Source organism: Euprymna scolopes, chromosome 35, assembly GCF_053919585.1.
Source record: "Euprymna scolopes isolate OS-2025 chromosome 35, ASM5391958v1, whole genome shotgun sequence".
In the NCBI taxonomy this organism is placed as follows: Eukaryota; Metazoa; Mollusca; class Cephalopoda; order Sepiida; family Sepiolidae; genus Euprymna; species Euprymna scolopes.
This window is the reverse complement of record NC_136516.1, coordinates 68,419,485-68,441,392: the sequence shown is the minus strand read 5'-3', so window position 1 is coordinate 68,441,392 and position 21,908 is coordinate 68,419,485. Positions and strand designations below refer to the sequence as shown.

General features: G+C 32.9%; 1 protein-coding gene across 1 annotated transcript in view; it reads right to left on the bottom strand.

Annotated features, from left to right (window-relative positions):
• The window catches only part of LOC145259901 (uncharacterized), a 122,762-nt gene that overhangs the window by 53,714 nt on the left and 47,140 nt on the right, over window positions 1-21,908 (bottom strand). The window contains exon 2 of the mRNA XM_080117822.1: window positions 18,360-18,477. Within this exon, the coding sequence (XP_079973948.1) occupies window positions 18,360-18,477 (118 nt within the window). The remainder of the gene's footprint in view (window positions 1-18,359; window positions 18,478-21,908) is intronic.

Genomic DNA, 21,908 nt, shown 5'->3' with positions numbered 1-21,908 from the left:
GCCAATCAAAATGGATATAATTTGGCGAGCAATCCATTATTATTTCTGAATTAGAAAGATTATGTTATTGTCTATGCATCTATGGACTAGTTCTGATTGGTGTAATTACACTATCTGTGGAAAATGTAGAATTGGTCCCATTGACAACAGGTGTTAGGACTAAATATTTAGAGAGAAAAGTAGGAATTCCTTCCTCTAAAGCTGTTACGATTGTGATGATGTTGCTCATCCGATGCAATGTCGCATTTTATCATCAAAACTGAATGTGTCTATAATGGGGTTCAAAAGCTACACAAGATAGTGGCTATTAGGTTAGATGTACAGAATTAATATGAGGTATCTTGTTGAAATACTTCGGTCCAGAGAGGAATTTCTGCAGCCATCTATATATATATCTTCGTTACGCTTTTCAGTATAAAAAAGCGAATGCTGGGGAGGGGGAAACAGAAACTGGGTTGCAGCGCCAAACTTAGTTTGACCTTAATAAGGTCAAACATCACGCAACTTAACTTTCTCACACCTGTCAATTTCACTTTATAAACGTTAAATTAAGATACTTTTCACTTCTCCCCTCGTGGCCGAGATGGTTAGGTGTCACATTTTTTTCCCCTTTCGTTTCCACCTTCACGTCAAGGCTTCAGGTTCAAGCCTACCTTCCCACTAAAACGTTTTTCTTTTACACCTCCAAACACCTGGCCAATGTTTTTTTTAAACAGGGCTGTTTTGATCTACCCCCCCCCCCCCAACAACACACACCTCCAAACACCCGGGTAACACCGGGTACCCCCGCTAGTCTATAATAGACATCTCATCAGTCTGTATGTTTGTATGTCTGCCTAAAACGTTTGACGAAAGCAACAGATTTTCCTGAGATCGGTATCGTTTTATAGCTCGACCCTTCGGAATACAAATATCGAAAAATTGGCTAAAAACATTAATTCCTTCACCCTCAACTGAGCACTTTTCTACAGGGAGGGGTCGCTTTTTTTGTCAATATTTTTGAAAATCATCCCCTCTTTTCAATTGACTAGCCTTAATTTAAACTTTCCCACTTCCGGTTTGGCAATAGACAAACGGCAAATACATCACTTTTTTTTCACATTCTTTTTCTCTTTCGTGGTATGGGTTCAAGCCTACCTGCCTACTATATTACTTTTTTTTTTTTTTTTGCTCGCACACATCCAAACACCCAGGTAACACTGGGCACCCAGGCTAGTTTTATTATATAAGAGATAAATTTAGTTCATTAATATAAAAGCTAATTTAGATATTTCATAGTTAATCAAGAAAAAGCATATACAGAGTAAACGCCTAAAATTTAAGATTTTTTTTCAATGTATGAGTGCATGTTAATTTTGTTTTCCTGTTCGATTTTTAATTCCTCTTTAGAAAGACTCTACAAGCAAATTTGATTGCAATGGTGACCAAAACATGCTAAATGATAACCTTTTTCGCTGAATTCAGCAAGGATGAAATTAAACCAAAACATTCGTGTGTGTGTGTGTGTGTGTAAACTTTGTTTTTCATTCGATTTCAGCTTTCTGTTTGAAAAAGGTAGAGAAATAGATTTACTTTCACAAGATTATCATCATCTATATTATATTGCTGTCTGTATTTCATTTTTTCTAGGAAACTACTGGTCCAATTTGACTGAAATTTTGTATGGACCTTTGTTATAAGTGTAGTAAGGTTAGGGATCAATGTGAATTTTTATTTAATGCAAAAATGAGCACAAATTGAACCATATTCAGCCATCAATTTGGTATAAAGTCTAGTTAAATCTATATATTAATAACATAACTAAACCATTTCTATAGATGACTTGCATGTTCTTTTGCATTTTTTATTTATCCCATTTTTTTTTTTTTTTTTTTTAAACAAATTTACTTAGTTTTCTTTTAAAAATCACAAGTATCCTATAAACCTGGGGTCATTTATTACCAAGCTACACAGAAAATTGTTTTAAGGTTTTTGTTCATCTCAGTTTTCAGATTTTATTTGGAAAAAAATATTTCTGGGTTTAAAATTATCCCCCCCCCCCACCGACTTTCTGCAGAATATATCGAGATCATGAAATCACAGAAAAATTGGTCTCATATTTAAGCCACAAGTAGTGATCACTCCAGATCTAAAATAGAGGACTTATATTCAATCTGTTGTAACAATTGATGGAAAAAATACTTGGATTATTCTACCACTTCATAAAGTATCAATGTTTTGATGCAATCCTCTGCCTATGTAAGAGTCAGATACATCTATAGATGGAGTATTGCTCCCTCATCTGGAGAGTTGCTACTCAGAGCATTCTTTTCTGCCTTGACAGTACAAAATCAACTTTGCAATCTAGTGAGGAAGAGTCTCTTCTATTTTATACAACCCAGTCTCATAGAAAGGATTTTGCTAGTGATTCTTTTGTCCATCATTAGTTCCATAAGTGATGGACTCAAATCTTCGGTTCTTCCTTGTACAACATTTACAGCAATAACCTGCCGTATTAATACAACTGCAAAAAACTTTTCTTTACTCCTCCATGTGCCTAATATCAAATGTAATTTCTATGAGTAGGGTTTCTTTCCAAGAACCTCTCATCTGTGGAACACATTGGTACAGAACTGCTTCTCTGCAAGCTACAATATGTTAGTCTTCAAATTCAATGTCAAATATTTGTCAATAAACTATTCTTATAAGTAATCAAATTTAGTTTATTACATTCATTTTCAATCTCAATAGTTTTTATTCAACTAAATTCATGTTCTTGAGTGGTTTTTAGTATTAAGTGAGGATTAAAAAAAAAAATACTGCTAAATTATTGTTTAAAGATCCAATTTTCCAAAATAGAATTGCCTTTCACCGAGAAATGTGTATTTAAAAAAATATAGTGACCGACTGGTTTCTATCAAGTAACAGAGAATGAATACCATAGGATGTCTGCAGAATGAAGAGTTTATTGCGAAGCAATGGTTGTGCAATTATTTCTTACAAGGCATTGCTAAAGTCCAGTGTCAAGAAGAAATCCAAGACAATCGAAAGAATGCTAGGACAAGCAGTGAAAAACTGGTGTGATAACTTTACAGAAACTAGCAGCACCTGCTTTTCCTAAATGTTCACCCATCATAGTACTGACCATGTTCAATGTTGCTTAACTTAGGTACTTTGACAGTAACCCATCAACACGATATACTTTAAAAGTTATCAAAATAAAAATGGAGAATGTATTAAATGAAAAAATTAAAAAAAAAAAAAAAAAAAAAAGATTTAGAGAATTCAAACATTAACTATTTGAAAATGAAATATTCAGCTTTAATCAAACTGTGTTATTGCGCAGATTAAAAATAGGTTTAAAAAATTTACCCTTTGTATTCTTTTCATTTTAATACCCATCTGTTACAATTTTAAATAAATTTTAAAAGTGACCATGGTTTTATTTATTTAAACATTATTTTTAATGCAAGAAAACATTAAAAGAAATTTTTTTTAAATTTAACAATTTTATGTAACAATCTTTATATGAAAATTAATAGTTTGTATTATTTGGAAAAATTCTCATCTTGTGACATTTATGTTTTGGCTGACATAATCTGTTTTTCAGATCACATCATCAATGCACGGTTACACAATTGGAAGTTAAACCAGACAAAACTGTACAGAAATGTCTGAATTTTAGGGACAGTTTGTGTAATATGCCGGAATGTGTCGGAACGCTGAGCCAATGAAATCGCAGCAACCATAGTTATTTAAGAAAACATTCATTTGCTATCATTGATTTATTAGAAAAAAACTAAACATGTATTTTGATTTAAGAAAATAAAAATAAGAAATTTATTTTTTGTTTGCTATCAATTGTTTATTATTCAAAAATTAAATATTTAGTCACAAAACTCATCTTATTAGTGCTTTTTTTTTTTTTTAATTTTAATTTAAAGTTTTGTAAAATTGGTCAATAATTATACATTGTATTTTCCTTGTACCAACAAAAAGAATATCGCTTTCATTTTTTCAATTAATTTTTCATTTTCATTGAATTATTTTCATAATAGAAATATTTTTTCATTGTAACAAACAAAAAAAAAAAAAAAAAAAAAATTTAAAAAAAAATTAAAATTCTGACAATAGCATGGTCCTTATTCTGTATAAGTACCATAATAACAAAAACAAGAATAGTTGAATGAAATAATACAAAGGTGTGTTGATTTCTTAACAGAATTAGCTGATAATCATTTTAATGATAATAAAGAGAAGTAACTGTGCAATTTCTACAGGTTTCAATTTGTTTTTGCTTTTTTTTTAAATTCAGGAAACAAAATAAAGAATTTGATTCATTTGGGCTTTCTGCCTGATAGTTTGTTAAAAACGCCATAACCTGTACGTGTTCAGTTTATTAACAGTTTATAAATAAATAAATAATCATAAATAGTTAACTATTTGAAGTGTGTGTGTGGGGGGGCTGTAAAAATGTTCATAAACAAAAACAAAGCCTAGAAAAGGAAATAGGTAATAATTTGTGATGCAGATCTACCTCTGAAAACAATTTGAGCAATTTACTAATGTCATGGTGGTTATATCACCTCCTTGCTCTATCTACTTGTCGTTGCTTGGGAGTATCATTTGTTTCACATTTTTCTTTTTAAATCGCAAATACTTTTCAAAGCTTTATAAATAACTAGCAGGAACCATGCACAGGCATTGCTAAGGAATAATAAAGAACCCACTAAACTCATACTCTCACTGCTAAATGCCATGCACATTTATTTTTCAAGTTTTTAAGTATTAAATATAATGTCTGTTTAATTATTACATTCATAAATAATAAACATTTAAATAATTTCATAACTAAGAACATTATCACAGCAAACATACTTATATGTAGAAATTAAATGTATACATAAAAATGACTTAAAATGTACATATTTGTATAATTAAAAAATATTCTTGAAGTAAAATATGTTTCTTTAAAAACTAATCTATATTGCACACAAACTGCTATTATGACGAAGATGCAGTTTTTTTTCCTCTCCACACAAAAAATATGAGAATATGCATGTATAAATTGCTAACTTGGAGAAGAATAATCTATATTTTTGTACAATTATCTGTTTTAATTCAGTTTATTAAAGTGCATCCTGCTTTAAGCTCGTTTTGCCGTATGCTAACAACATGGCAGTGAGTAGACTAAAAAACATTCATGCAATATAATCAAGTGAAAAGTAGGATATTATGTTTATTAAGTATGAGTTTAATACAAAGAATTGTAGGGGCGGTTTTGTTATGTATAAGGGGTGTTCCAAAACTAATGCTTTCTATTTTTTTTTTTTTATTCTGCTCGAATGGTTCCGAGAGGATTACACTTTACTTCCATAAAAGATAATATATGGAAGTAAAAGGATTTATTTTTCAAAGTCTACTATCTATTATGATACTACACTTCATCAGCTCTGTCTTAGGTTAGTGAAGGAGAAATCCTTTTCAATTGAAGTGATTTTAATGTTTGTCCCAATTCAGAATGGCCCGTTTTTTGAAGGCCTGGGGGGGGAGGGGGAGATTCCTCCGTATTAAAAACAAACCATGTGCCTAACATGTTTTGCCATCTAATTTGCATTCATTTGAATAGATTATGTAAATTAAATGGTAAACTCTTTCTCAAAATGAAAATATTAAAAATATTAGTCATTGAATGAACAGTAAAAGAGAAATATGGTCTAAGTAAGAGATAGGTTGATTGTTTAGTTGATCATAAATTATGTAGGATTAGAATTAAAATTAACTTCTTTGTTCAAACATAACTCAATCCCAAAACTAAAGAATATTTTACGATGCATTTTGTGTGATTAAAGTATATAGGAAAAAGCATTAGTAAACAAATATTGATTCACTCAGCTTTGATTAATAAATTAATATACCTATTAAATGCTAGTTAAACGTTTGTTTCTTTAAAACTTTTTTCCTATGTACTTCATTAGTATAGTATGTACTAAAATACATACTAGTTCTGGCGTAGAATTATGTCAGAGGAAAAAAGTTCTTTTGTTTTAATTAACCCGCTATAATTGTTTGAATTAATCACCTCTACTTGTTCCTTATTATTTAGTCCATACATTATGTTTTGAATAAGGCCAAATACAATTTTTGATGGCCAAACTGTTTTAACATAAAAAAAAAAAGAAAAAAAAAGCCAAATTCATAAAATTTGTCTTTAAAAAGCAAATTAGGTAACCTTGGACAAGAATATGAGAGTGACCTCCCTTTAATGTAGCCTCATTTTCGAATATCATAATATATAACCATTGTTGTAATGATGTCAGAAAGGAAGTTGCAATTTCAATATGCAGCAATTCTTCAAAGAAAGAAGTCTTCAAAATGTTACAGTAAAAAAATAAATAAAAATGGAAACATGTAAAAGAAACGGGGGGGGGGGGGAAACTGCCTGCCAAGAAGTGTTAATCCGAAAGAGTCAATGTAAGATTGTCTCTTACAATGTGAATTTATTATTTGTATTGAACTATAGTACTTAATTTATCTCATTTGGGTCAGTTTTATATTTAAAATGCAACGGACATTATTTTCTTAGAAAATGTTAATAAAGTCATATATGGGTGTTATTGGTTTTTCCATTAAAAAATAAAAAAAATAAAAATAAAAATTGTTTTGTGCGATCCTGAAAAATATCAGCTTTATTAAAACATTTTGATAAAATATATTTCTCATTCCATGGAATTTCCACATGTCCTGATAGTAATCTATAATTAACTCAACATGTTGCACATCTCTCTCAGCTATTTCTTTTACTCCTCCCACTAATATTTCTTTAAATTTTATTTAAAAACAAAGTGTCTTTTTAGCACACATGTGCCTGTACATACCACATGTAAATTAGATGACAAATAAGTCTTAGCTATGTAAGAATAAAAGATTTATTTTTAGTTATGCAAGAAGAATATCTAACTTTTACCTTTTTTCAATTTCCTTATTTTGTTTAAGTTGGGGATGGGGGCTAGAAATTCACCCGCTATCTCATACATTCCAACTGAGAGATCTTTTTAAGATTCTTACCATACTTTTAAGTGAAATTGTTTATATCTCTCTTGCACTAGCTTCACGAGTATATTTGCCAGGTAGTTTTTGGAATTCTTCATGAGTCTAATTGTTCCTATAATTACTGGAATGATGGAGATCTTCCTAAGATTCCAGTTTCATGTCGTAAATAAGACTATATCACAGTTTATGAATTTTCAAATGAAATCAAATTAGAATAGTGATAGTGGTTGTGACCACACAAACACACATACTTTTTCTAGTAAATGTTTTAAAGCTAAATGAACAAAAAAATAAATTTACATTCATAAAACATAACTAAAAGTACATCACATTCTATTAACTTGAGTTTTAAAGCAACTGGACCGGCAAAACTTTTTTCTTCTTTTTACTCGGGGGGGGGGGGAATCAGTAAGTTTTTTTGTCTTTTTTTACATGGAGGTCACCACTTATCAAGGCCTGAAGGCCACTCAGGGATAAGGGTTATTGCATGTACAGTATGATGAGATAGTATTGTAGTAATCATTAGTATTGGAGGTTTTGATAGAGTGTCTTACTTAAGGGGGCGGTTTGTCAGGAGTTTGTTTATGTTGAATTTGAAGACATCCAAGTTGTAGTCAGGTGGGAAAGAGGCAAGCGGCAGAGACTTTCACTGGCGTGCAGTTCTAAGAAAGAAGCTTTGCTTATGGAATCTACATTTGGATTTAGGTACAGATAAAGAGTGGGGAAAATTATTGACAGTAGTTTCAGCCAGACGGATCTTTCTCGTGAAAGATTGGCGAGGGGAGGACGAGGGATTGGAGCTCAGAGGAGCACCTGCCATGGAAATAACGATAAAACAAAGACAGGCTCGCAACGTCTCTTCTGTGGGAGAGAGGTTGCAGGGAAGAGAAAAGGGCATCCCCCATTAAACCAGGAAGTCTATTTTGTACTCTCTCAAGGCAGGATAGGCTGTTTTTAGCAGCTCCTGCCCAGATGTGGCAGCAGTACTCCATCCTTGGATGTACTTGGCTTTTATACAGATAGAGAATTGCATCAGTAGTGAGATATCTTCTGGAGCGGTAGAAGGATCCTACCATTTTCCCAGCGTCCCTGGCAACAGATCTGATGTACGTGTTCCATTTCAGATCAGGAGTAAAGGTCAAACCCAGAAGCTTGTCAAAACATGGAGCCTCCTCAAGACGAGAACCATCCATTTCAATTGATGCCAGATGGGAATCAGAGCGTTGATGATGTAAAGATAGAAGCTTGGTTTTGGATGCATTAAAAGTGACCAGCCACCTCTTCCCCCATTGTACCACGCGCTCAAGATCAGAGGAGAGAGAATTAGAGAGAACTTTGTCATTTACGGCCTTTGATGTGTTGCCATAGATGGTCGTGTCATCAGCATAGATGTCAACGAATGATTTAAGTATGTTTTTTGGGAGATCATTGATGTAGATCAGGAAGAGAGTTGGGCCCAGGATGGACCCCTGGGGGACTCCAGCATTAATATTGTGGGCCTCTGATTTCTGCCCATTAACCACTACTCTTATGAACCTATCAGAGAGAAATGATTTAATGATTGAGAAAACATTTCCAGTAATACCATAGCTGGAAATCTTGTGACTTTACATATCCCCCTCCCTTCATTTTTTGGATAAATAAACACTTATTAAATTAATTTTATTTAAAACTAGCTCTACTTAACCAGTGTAATCTGGGAGTCTACTTAATTGTTTTTCGCCAAATTATTTTAATACAATTTTGGGTTGTTATCCAAAATTTCCCCTATATTAAAATACAAAAATGAAGAAAAATCTATGTGATGTATGTACCCATAACAAAACGAAAATATATCCCAACATTATGTGAATTGATCAAGTAGCTTTAATTTTATAAAGAAAATAAGGACAAAGTAGGAAATAAGGACCCTGACCAGCTTCATTTAGAAAAGGACAGATTTCGGGTGAGACTGGTTTAACCTTCACCTTAGCACATTCAGGCTGATTTTTGTAATCAAGAGTGTATTTTTCATATACTTACACAATTTTAATCTTTGGTTGATATTTTTAGAAAAAAATAATAAATATTGAGTTAAATTATTTGCAACCAAAATTGATTTATTTTATGGAAAGTGCGCTCACAATTTTTTTTTAATAAAACTAAACCAAAATTTGGATTGATATTTGTACCAAATGAAGACTTACAATTAAAAAGTTGATTTTGGGGGATATTTAGATCTGCTTTGAATGAATATCACATTTAAAATTGTTGCTGGCAAGTAGTTGTTTACAAGTAAAAAATAAGGCAATCCGGCTTAGAGTATCGTCCGTGCAAGGAAAGTTATTTTAGTTTAATCTCACTCTTTTTGGGGGGGAGGGGGTGGAATTCAAATCTGCTTTTATTGCATTTATATCTTTACAAAATTTAAATTTTTGAGTAGATTTTTGTGACACAGAGTGCATTTCACCTTGTCACAAGCCAATTTTCTTTTTATATATTTACACAATTTTAATCTTTGAATTAATATTTTTTACTAAGAAAAAAAAAAAAAGATTAATAATAATGACTAGCAGGATCTGTGGAAATTCCAAAGGAGACTTATCCACATGTTGATGTATTGAACATATTGATGTTGCCATTCTGTAAATGTTTAAGGGTAAAATAAAAAAAGTTTTGGTAGGTGAGTATGAGGATCGAACCCGAACCCTTGAGGCAAAGTTGGAAATTAAAGTGTGAAAAAAAAACGTGACGTTAACCACTGGGCCAACGCGACATACTAGCGGAAACACGTTCGAATTTATTTAATTCAGGTGCACATTTTAATGACTTAATAAGGTCAACTTTGACTGCGGGGTAGTATTTTATTTACTGTGGGAACGCTTTTTTTATTTTTGTTTTCTCAAAATGGGGTGGGGGGGGGGGACCCAGCTCCCCATAAAAAGGGGATTGTCCAAATTGAATAGCAATTGTCTGATATACGGAAAATATTTCCACATTGATCAAATCTGATTGCTTTCGGCCATTTCCGGTGATCGCAACCGGAAAAATACAGCTAGAATTAGTGTCGTTTTATTATACGGTGAGCAAAAAATGTTGAATATTTATCTTTTTGAAATCGAGCAAATTAAATAGACAGGTGATCTCCGTTGTTAACTCGTAGATATGATTTATATGTGATATAAAAAGTTTTAAGAAGTTGTGAGCCGACCGACCGCTTCTCGGAAAAAAACCTTTCTTGAACATACACAAAAAGAAAACGCACATTTGATTAAAAAAAAAAAGAAAAAAACTTTCTTTGCATGGATGGTACTCTAGGTCGAATTAACTTATTTATTTACTTGTAAACAACTACTTGCCAGCAACAATTTTAAAATGTGATATTCCTTCAAAAACAGATTTGAATGCCACTAAAAATGAACTCTTTACTTGTAAGTCTTCATTTGGTAAAAATATCAATCCAAATTTTGGTTTAAATAGTTTTATTAAAAACATTTTCTAAAACGCACTCTTCATAAAAAAATCAATCTTGGTTGCGAATAAATAATATAACTCATTATCTATAAATATAAAAGCAAAAATGTGTGTATGTCCAAGAAGCTTTTTTTCTGAGAAGCGATCAGTCAACTAACTTCTTAAAACTTTTTATATCACGCCTAAATGATAATATCTATGAGTTAACAACCGGGCCACCTGTCTATTTAATTTGCCCAACTTTCAAAAGATAAATATTCAAGATTTTTTGATTGTCGCATGTGCATTAAGCTTTTTCGTATAAAAAAAAGAAGCAAACAGACTCGCGGTAAATAAAACTGCCCCGCACTCAAAGTTGACATCATTAAGTCATCAAAAACGGGCACCTACCATTAACCGTTGCACTTTTTTTTTTTTCCACACTTTATTATTTTCCAACTGCGCGTCAAGGCTTCGTTTTTTTTTTTTTTAAACAAACACCCAGCCAACGATTTTTGTTTTCATTCACCCAAAAACACACACACCTCTAAACACCCGGGCAACGCCGAGTACCCCCCGCTAGTCTTTATATATATATATATATATATATATATATATATATATATATAAAGGCGAAAATGTGTGTGTGTGTGTGTGTGTGTGTGTGTATATGTCTCGCAAAAACTTTCGACACCGGTAATGGATTTTCGCCAGATAGGTATCATTTTAAAGCTCCAACCTTCGCCCGACAACTATTGAAAAATTGGCCAAAAACATTAATTCCTTCGCCCTAAACTGGGCCCTTTTCTACAAGGAGGGTGCCGAAAAAATCGTTCCTTCATTTTCTCTCATCCTGCTACTGCGACAATGACATCATGTTTGACCTAGAACACGTTGACGTTAGTTTCAACCACCTGCAAGTGTTTTTAAAGGTTTAATTTTATCCGTTATTAAGTGTATGTCTCTTTGACGTAGGGGTAACATGTCGGGGATTTTTTTCCGCCTTAGCCTCGATGCTTTGGGTTCGAGCCTGTCTTCCTACCTAAACTTTTTTCCTCTTTCACACTTTTTTTTTTTTTTTTTTTTTTAAAACGTTTGTTCGCTGTTTTGCTTTGTTTTAGTTTTTCCAATTTTTTTAACGTTTTTTTTTTTTTAATATTAAAACAGGGTCACCCTCTCCTACATACACACCTCCAAACACCCGGGCAATGCAAGGTACCCACGCTTGTTTATTTATAAAAATATCAATCCAAAGATTTTGTAAGTTGGGTAAATATATACAAAAAATGCACCCTTGGTTGCAAAAGTCAGCTCGAATGAGCCAAGGTGAAGAGTCCTTTTCTAAGTAAAGCCGACCAGAGTCTTTATTCTTTACTTTGTTCAAAAATAATTTTTAAACAATTAATGGGAATTTGTAGATATAATACAAGTTTTGATAAGTTTTAATTATTGAGTTATCTCATTTGTTTAACTTTTTAAAATGGCATTCAAGATGATCTCTTTGGTTACTCATAAATATCTGACTTTATTTTTAAAAATTAAACCACTTGATCAATTTATGATATTTGGAATATGATATTTTCATATATATTTCAACATAATATAAATTTCTCTTTAATTTTAACAGAGAAGAAATTCTGGACAAGAACTAAATTTTGTAAGTTAAAATTTCATTATGATGTTGTCTGATTATTAAATTATTATTAAATACTCCAAAAAACAAATTTCAAAGTCCTTATTCCGCATAGTTTCAAAGAATGATATTCTTGCTATTCTTCTCTTTGCTACAATTTGCTGGTTAAGGCATGAAATGAAACTGCAAATTATGATAGTCATAAATTGCAAAAATGTACATGTCCTTTAAAACAACGTGTGAAAAAAATGTAGAAAATGTGGAAAAACAAAAACAAACTAAATAAAATTGCAACTTGCATGAAGACTCTTTCAAAGGAAATCCAAAAAGCGTAGAAAACTATTGGTAATTTTAATAAGGTAATGTTTTAATCTCTATTTGTAAAATTATTAAGTATAAATAACTTCAAAAAAATTTTATCTTTTAATACATTAGGATTTAGTAAGAATTTTAAAGCCAGAAATAATTTTCTAGTAAGTTTAAATTCCTTTGAAATTTTGAAGAATCAAAGTAATTCATTCTTGTTAAACAAAGAAATGGAAAGGCATTCTGGTGGATTTAATTTTGTAATTTTTTTTTTTAATAGGATGTTTTAAGATTGTTATATTTTACACTATTCAGGGCCCATGTACCATCGTTGCATGGTGGAAGTATGCCCGCACTCAACTCGTATAATAATAAAAAAAAAAAAATCAATTAAACTATAATTGTTAGTGGGAGCCACTGGCGGCCCAGTATAATAATAGTGGGCACTGGCGCCTTTGGACAAAATGAATGTTCCGTGGTGAAGTACCGACGCATTTCATATATATTTATATACTGAAGAGTTTAGCTTCTAAATAATTGAATATTTTTTCTAATGATTTGTTCCATTAAAGAATTAAATTACTGAATTTTATTAAAAGAAATATGTAGTGTAAATAAAATTGTTGGCAAAGTTTTTATTTCGTTCAATAAACTTCTGCATTTTTATTTCTGCATAAAAAAAAAAACGCAAATATTTAGAAATTAACTCCTTTAATTTAGTTATGATGAAGATGTCCTCGTTTTTTATGTTTATAGGAAAAATCTTAATATAAAAGTCACAAGTATTTGGTAGCTAAACTCTTCAATATATAAATACATATGAAATGCATCATTTTGAAACATCACAGTGGGCCAAGATCACAGCGTAGTATCTGTTCTGATGCTACACATCACCTTTTCTGTTCTCAGCCAGTGTAGGAGAAATCCTTCATAACAGACAATTTTTATTTTTGTTCCTATCCAGAATGACCCTTTTTTGGGCAACTGGATTTCCTCCCCATTAAAAACCGACCTTGTGTGTAACTCTGCTCTTGTGGGGAGGCAAATAAATAGGAACATCACTAAAGTACACGCAGTGTGTTTAATGGTATTAAGAACTCATTTTTTGTTGATTTTTTTGACAAAGAGGTTTAATGTTTTTAGAAAAAATGTTCATATAAAAGTCACAAGCTAAACATCTCAATGTATAAGTACATATGAAATGCATAGTTTTGAAACATCACCAGTGTATACGCAGTGTGTCTCATAGTAAAAGATCTCAGATTTGTTTATGTTTTGACAAAGGCGTAGTCGTCGTCGACGAAGTTGACTTTTTTTTTTGTGTTTACGAAAAGATGAATGAGAATCTTATAGTGCATATCTTATTATAAAATTTGAATAGAAAGCAAATAAATGGGTTATTGTAAGTTCGTTTAACGATTTTCTCTCTTGTATTGTTTCATCTTAACTATGCATTAAATGAACTTGAATACAAGCCCAAAAATATCTGACACCATATTTTAATGTTAGCATATGTTTATAAAGTGAATAAATGGATTCTGGAATATGAGAATTATCAAAGCGTAGCCAATCGGAAACAATTTTAATAGTAAAAGTAATCCAGTTGGGGGGGGGATTCTATTTCCCTAATTCTCGAATCCACTCAACTGAAGATCAGTTTTGCCATCTTTGGACTACTACACTCACAGCAAGAACAATTTGTATGAATTTGAACTGTATTGAAAATTTTTTTTTTTTTTTTATCCCAACCAGATTACTTATACTCCACTGGATTTTAAATTCTGACTATTGGATTCTTTCTAAAGAATTATTTTTTCTGCTTTTTGGAGAAACTTTGAAAGTTTACATGCAAGCTGCAATTTTATTCCCGGTTTGTTTTTTTCCACATTTCCTACATTTTTCCACACATTGTTTTAAAGGACACATACATTTTTGCAATTTATGACTATCATAATTTGCAATTTCATTTAATGTCTTAACCAGCAAATTCTATCTTTGCTACAAATATAATTTGCTGATTTCTTTCTGTCCTCTGATGAGAAGAATAGCATTCTTTGAAAAATCTTTTAGAGTATTCAGTCAAACAATAAATCTTTAATTGTAAATTTTAATTTACAGCTTTAATTTCTTTTCTCTTATGTGTGTGTGTGTGTGTGTGTGTGTGTGTGTGTGTGAGTGTGTGTGTGAGTGTGTGTGTGAGAGAGAGAGAGAGAGACAGAGAGAGAGAGAGAGAGAGAGATATATATATATGTTGCTGGGTATGAATCTCCTGACCGGCGGTAATCACAACACCCTGCACTGATGATTCCCAAAATAATGAAACACTAGTGTCTGTCGGTATTAAAAAAATAATTATAGTAATAATTATGTCAGCCCCTCAAATAACTCGGTTCTTATAGTTGAACACTTTAAGTTGAAGTTAAAAGTCGATCACTTAAGCTTACACGTGCAGATCATGAGGTCATAATCATTAGATCACTATTTCAACTGTATTTCTAGCGGTTAACCCTGGCCATGTGGATTTGTTCCTTGGGTTAGAGATGGCTTTGTTGCCGGGTTAAAATCTCCCAACCTGCAGTAATCATGACATCCTGTACTGATGATTCCTGAAAGGATGAAACACTAGTGTCTGTAGGTATTAAAAATAATTATAGTAATAATTATATATAACAAATAGTTATAACTTCCTTATTTTTAGACAGATTTAAATGTTTTTTTAAAGATTCCAAGATCATCAAGCTCTTTCTATATATGCCATTGAGATATTTGAAGTAATTTAAATATTTTCAGGTGTATTGCTAATTTGTGGTGTTTTTGTTTTTTTACTCACGTTCACGCCTAACAAAGTTGGACATAAAGGGCTTCTATTTGGGACCAGGCCTAGAAAAGATTAACAAGATGTTGGTTTTATGTTACATTTAAACTTCTGCATACCAGGGAAGCAGGTAGCAGGAAGGGAATTCCAAACTCTAGCTGTTCAAGAGAAGAAACTATTAGAATAGAATGCTTCCTGGCATTTAGGGACCTCAACAGTAAAGGGGTGAGATTTCGTTGTGAAGCGGATTTGTTGGGATATGTACCTTGAGGGGGCACAAGTGCAATAAATTCATCAGAGCACATTCCATTAAAATATTTGTAAAACAGGCACAGAGATGCAACATTGCAGTGATGGGGTAGGGGTTGGAGCTTAGTTGACAAAGCAGGACCTATTAGATTGAAAACGCTTTTTTGGACCCTATCCAAGAGGGAGAGGCTAGAGTTGGATGCATCAGCCATATGTGGTAACAATACTCCATGCATGGGTGAATGGTGGCTTTGTAGAGATACAGGATACTCTCAAGTGAGTAGTCTTCTAGCTCGATAGAGGGAACCCACCTTCTTTGCAGCAGCCTTCGCAATGTCCTCAATGTATTTGTTTCAGTTCATATTGCCTGCAAATGTCAGGCTGAGGAGTTTGAGGGAAGAATTCTCAGGTAGAATGTTATTTGTCATGGATATCGGTGGTTGGAGAGGCGTCTTGTAATTGCTAAAGGGGAGCAGCTTAATCTTACTAGCATTAAATTTTACCCTCCATTTGCGGCCCCATTCCACTACGATCTGGAGGTCATTTTCTAATGATTCAGCCATTGTCTTAGATTTATATACATCTGTTCTTCCCTCATCCATGTTATAGAGCATTCTATCATCAGCAAATATACCCATCTCGGACACAATATTATCAGGGAGGTCGTTTATGAATATCAGGAACAATAGTGAACCCCTGAGGCACTCCCACATTGGTGTTATGCTGCTGGGATGTACGTCCATCAATGAGAACCTGAATGGCCCTATTGTCTAAGGATCTAATTATATTTGATATATGCCCAGTTATACCGTAGGATTTAATTTTTATTAGCAGCCTTTTGTGCCCAATTTTGTCAAAGGCCTTGGATATATCAATGCTACAGCCCTTGCTTCTTCCGCCTTATCCAATACATGATATATGGATTCAGAGATGACTTAAAATCTGCAATAGAACAACATTGCCTAAATCCATACTGTTTGTCAGAGAGAAGATTTGCTTTTGCAAGGTGGTGGACTAATGCTTGATTAATTAAGGTCTCAAAAATTTTAGCGAAGAGGGGGAGAACACTTATAGGGTGATAATTGAGAGGGTCAGTCCTTTCACCAGAATTCTTATACACTGGTACCACAGAGGCCATCTTCTAGCTATTAGGGAAGCAAGATTCAGCAAAGCATTTATTGTAAAGCTTGGAAAGTATGGGGGCTAGCTCAGCTGAGCATTTCTTAATTAGTATAGCAGGAATGAGACCAGGCCCACACGCCTTGGAGGTGTATCGGGGACCTGAGAAAGAGTGATTTTTACATCATCTAGTGTAGTTTCAGTCCGCATAGGAAAATTTTGGAGGGAGTTGTTTGTTGGCTCTAAGATGGAGTTGGAGACAAATCGCTGGGCAAGCAGTTCTGCCTTTCGGTTGCCGTGCATGCTACCTTCTGGTTGTTGGATAGTGGAGGAATTACTGATTGCCCTTTATTCATTACACTATTATAGATTTTCCAGAAATCCAGAGTTCCTATCTTTTGCGATTCTATGCGTTCCCTGATCATTTCAGCATGCCTTCTTTTGGCTGTCGCTATTTCTCTTTTACAATGATTTCTAGCATCTACGAATTTTTGCCTATTGTATTTGACTTATGACGTACGAACCGGCAGAATGCATGCTGCCTTTGTGCAATGGCAGCTTCACAATCTGTAGTGAATCATGGGGGTTGCTATAATACTTCCGTGTGGGAACATATGCTTCAATGCCCGCTTTGCACCATTCGGTTGTCTCATCGGCACACTGTTCAGCAGGAAGAGCAAGAAGATAAGTCCATGGTGCATCTCTTATGTGTTCTCTAATGGTTTTCCAGTCAGCCCTTTTGTAGTACTTTGTTGTTTTGAGCAATGGCTTCTTAGCTTGGGGTTATTTAAGTGTGATATCAACTGATACCACTAGGTCATTTTGCATTTCCAAGTAGACAGTGGGTATTATTCCTGGGTGAGGAATAGGTCTAGATGTGTTGGGGTTCACGGTCTGGTAGGCTAGTTTGAAACATTACTGTCTGTGTGAGGGAATGGGCTATAGGTAAGCTATAAGTAGAGCATCCAACGGCATCTGTGTAACCTGAAAAATCAAGTCGATTGTTATAGGGGACATTAAAGTCACGAAACGCATGTATTTGGGCGTTACTATCTAAGGAGAGTGCTGCATCTATACCATCAGAGACATGATTGATTAAGGTACAATCCTGACTGTGTTGGAAAACAGTTGAAACGCAAAGGTAGTCATTGTTAAAAATTACGGTTCTTATTTAGAATTCAACTAAAATAAATACAGAATTCTTTGATTTATTAGGTTGTTGCAAAAGCAAGTCGTTTTTTTTGACGTTCAACTTCATGCCAAAAAAAACGACATTATTTTTGCACCAACCTAATACATACTGATCACGGAAGAAAGTCATATTCAAGGATGACAACACAATTCAACTACCAAGATTTAGGAACTGTGCTATAATTGCCAAAAATTATCACTCATTAAAAATTGTAAAATTTGATTTTTCTAAAAAAGAAAAATTCTACTGGACCATTTCCCATGATTTTTCAAATATGAAATTTTTTGTTCTGTGACAAGCACAAAGATTTTTCTGCATTTCTGATATTTTAATTAAGTGCAGGTCTAACTAAGCATCAACTCGAGTAACCCGTAAATTGCTTCCAACTCAGACCCCACTACCCTGGTTTATAGAGTATGCCTAAACAGATAACCAAGTCAATTGTGTAAAAAAAGAAAAAAAAAAAAAAAGAAAAAGTAATTTCTATTAATCATTATATCATAAATTATGCTCAATTCAATAAGATTATGCCACTGCTTAAAATAGAAAAGGTTCAGTAATAAAAATAAAGCAATACATACCTTTATCTTTATGTGTTGGTGAGGTGTTTGATACACACCTGCTACAGCAGTAAGGTCCAGTTCCCGGCTTTGGAGGTGATGGACTTGAAGTACAGTTATGACAACACAGACACTTATCCTGGTAAAAATAGAACAATTTTATATATTAATAAAGAAGTATAAAACGAACATAAATTATTATTTACATACATATAACAGTGTCATAACTGGAGTTTCTTCAAACTTTATACTGCCAATGTTAATCATTTAAGATACATTAAATAATTAAAAAAAAAATCAATTAAAATAAACTAATAGAAAACAATAATCCAATAGCTTAAAGCAGAGTTTTTCAACCTCATTTCGATCATAGCTCCTTTAATCCAATGCAAGTTCTTTATAGCACCTTCATGTCAGTTCATCCAACACCTATTCATTCCTTATCTTAATATATTTATGGGGTTGGACCCCTTGCCAAACTTTTACACTCCCCCCCCCCCCAAAAAAAAAACCACTCAACTCTATACCACTATATATGATTTCTCCCACTATCTAAATACCTAAATCTAAACGCAGATTCCATAAACAAAGCTTCTTTCCTAGAACTGCCCGCCTGTGGAACACTGTTCCACTGGTCTGTTTCCTGGTCGACTACAATATGGTAAGTCCAATGTATAAAAGTTCTTGTTGAGCCGCCCCTTAAATAATCAGATTTTACTAAACTGACACCATTAATGATTACTACATTACCATCTTCCATTCATTAACCTGTATCCTTGAGTGGTCTTCAGGCCTTGATAAGTGGTGACTTTCTTGTAAGAAACAAAAATAAAAAACATCTACAAGCTAAAAATAATTCCATAAACAAAAACACTTCAATAAAAATCCCTCATTTGGTCTTGGAATGATCTTGTAGTGATTGATAAAGCTGCGAGCACAAATAAGCAACAAGTGTATCATTTCTACTATTATAACTTAGTGTGTCTGCAGGAGTGTGTTCTCTATGGACTTTAAAATGGCTGGACCGATTTTTATGAAATTGCACACAAAAGCACTTTATGTGCCTGGCAGTGTTTTTAGATAGGTTTTGTAACAGTATGTCTTTGATAAGTATCAATAACGGAAAAAAATCCGATGAAAGAAGGAACAGACGATTTTGACCAAAGTGTATGCCTTACACGGTCCAACATCATAAGTGCATTTAAGTTTTATTACCACACAAGCCGAAATACCCAAGATATAAAAATCAACAGTAGGTTCTTGGATATGACAAAAGCGCATTCGAAATGAATGTTTCTGTTTAGAGCACAATTAAAGCATAATACTTGACTTTTGCATTTTAAATTTTAATTCAAGATATATATAAAAAATAATTTTAAAAATCAACAGTAGGTTTTCTTCAGTGCAATGTAGACTACAATGTATTATGGACTATTCGCTGTGAGGAGACTTGAAGCTTCCTTGTAGTGCACCGCAAATGGATCCCCCACTAGAGCAGGCAATCGATTTGATTGAAAAAAATAGGCGATTTCACTGATTTCGACGACAATATAAATATGGGAGTGTGAAGCATTCGTTGATCACCATTCAACATTGGGTCTCCCTATTAGTAAATAAAATGTATCCTGCATGGATTAGATGAAAAAAAATGACAATCACGAAATAGGTTATGACATTAATTATTTAATATTTTAAATAACTCTAATTCTAAATTTTGTGTCCTTTTATTTTTCAAATTTGATTTATGTGGCTCCTGAAAATATAGTATAGCTCCCAAAGGGAGTAAACAGACTTGTTGAGAAACTATGCCCTAAAGAACAATGTTCTGTATGGTATACTCATGCTAAAAAAAGAAAAAAATTAAAAAAACCCTATCCAGTAAAAATTCATAAATTGTTATGTACCTGGAGAGAAAATACAATATGCTTATATGAATGTTGTCACATTTTTGTGACATGTGCCAAATTAATATGGTTGTTAAAAATACTAATAGTTCAATAGCTTTTTATATTTAATCCTTTAAACCAATAGATTTATACATTCCATATGAAAGCCATAACTATTAATGCTAGGTTTTTGTCAAATGTGACATTGATTTTGCATAGTTTCATATTTTACATTTTTAATTTTCTCCTTTCTTGCGACTGTATTTTGTACTAGCGGGGGGTACCCGGCGTTGTCCAGGTGTTTAGAGGTGTGTGTGCTTGGACGGGGTGTTAATCAAAATATAATAAGCAAAGTAAATATTTTAAAACTTTAAAAAATCGAAAAAACACAAGAAACTAATGTAAGGCAAACGAACGATGTTAAATGTAAAAATGGCAAAAACAAAAAAAGAAAACGCGAAAAAGAAAACAGAAAAACGAACGTTAAAACTTCAAAAGTAAAAACAAAAAAAAACAAAAAAAAAAAAAAAAAAAAAAAAAAAACGTGAAAAATGGCTTAAATATCCCTGGGGGTATCCGGCGTTGCCCGGGTGTTTTTGGGTGTGTTTGGCGGTCGGGGGTGGCAGGTGTTAATGAAAACCTAAGAATAAGTGAAAAAAAAAAAAACAAAAAAAAACAGAAAAACGAACGTTAAAAAATCTGAAAAAGATGTGAAAAATGGCTTAAATAACCCTGCTTCAATATTAAAATTTAAAAAATCGAAAAAAAAAAAAAAAAAAAAAAAAAGACATCTCACACCACGATTCGAACCCAAAACGTTTAGATAATGAGGCCATGCTCTAAGCAACTGAGCTAAGACGACGTCGCCGAAATTGTGTCGCTTTTTCCAATATTTAAAGTAAATCAGGTTACGACATCATATGACGCCTGCATAGAAGCGAACTTGTCATGAGAGGACGGTTTTTGCTGACCCCCAACCTACTGATTTCAGGGTGAAGGAATTAACGTTTTTGGCCAATTTTTCGATATTTGTCGGGCGAAGATTGGAAGTTTAAAAGGATACCGATCTGGCGAAAATCTGTGACCCGTGTGGAAAGTTTTTGCGAGACATATTTTTGCTTTTATATTTATAGATTTCATATATACATCCAATACTTTGACACTCCCCATCTCTGTTGTGGCAAGATTTTGAGCCAACTGTTGCACTGTTTTTTCTTTTAATTCTATTTCACCCTAAGTGTACTTTTGCGACATGCATAGTATCAGTCCATTTACCAATGATGCATACAAACCCGTGTGTCACTTTATTCTCTTTATTCCTCAGTTATTAAATTTAATTGTTCTCAATGAAACTTATTGATTACTGCATTTACTGTGCGACTCGTTCCAATCTGTAGGCATTTTCTTGTGTAAAACTAAGAAATTATGTTGAAGCCAAATTATTTTGGAGTCAGATTAAGATGATTGGTAATGACAAAACATGTTGAGATTTACAATACTTTATTCTTTTAAAAGCATTTAATTTTCTTGATAAATATCAATTTCAAAGAAATTTAATTTCTAGCCATTACAAAATTTCTGAGATTAATGCATTGCTCATTTATTTAATAATTTTATTAATATCAAGATTAAGTTCCCATGTGTCTTTCATCATTGCAACTTATTTTTAACCGAATATTTATAA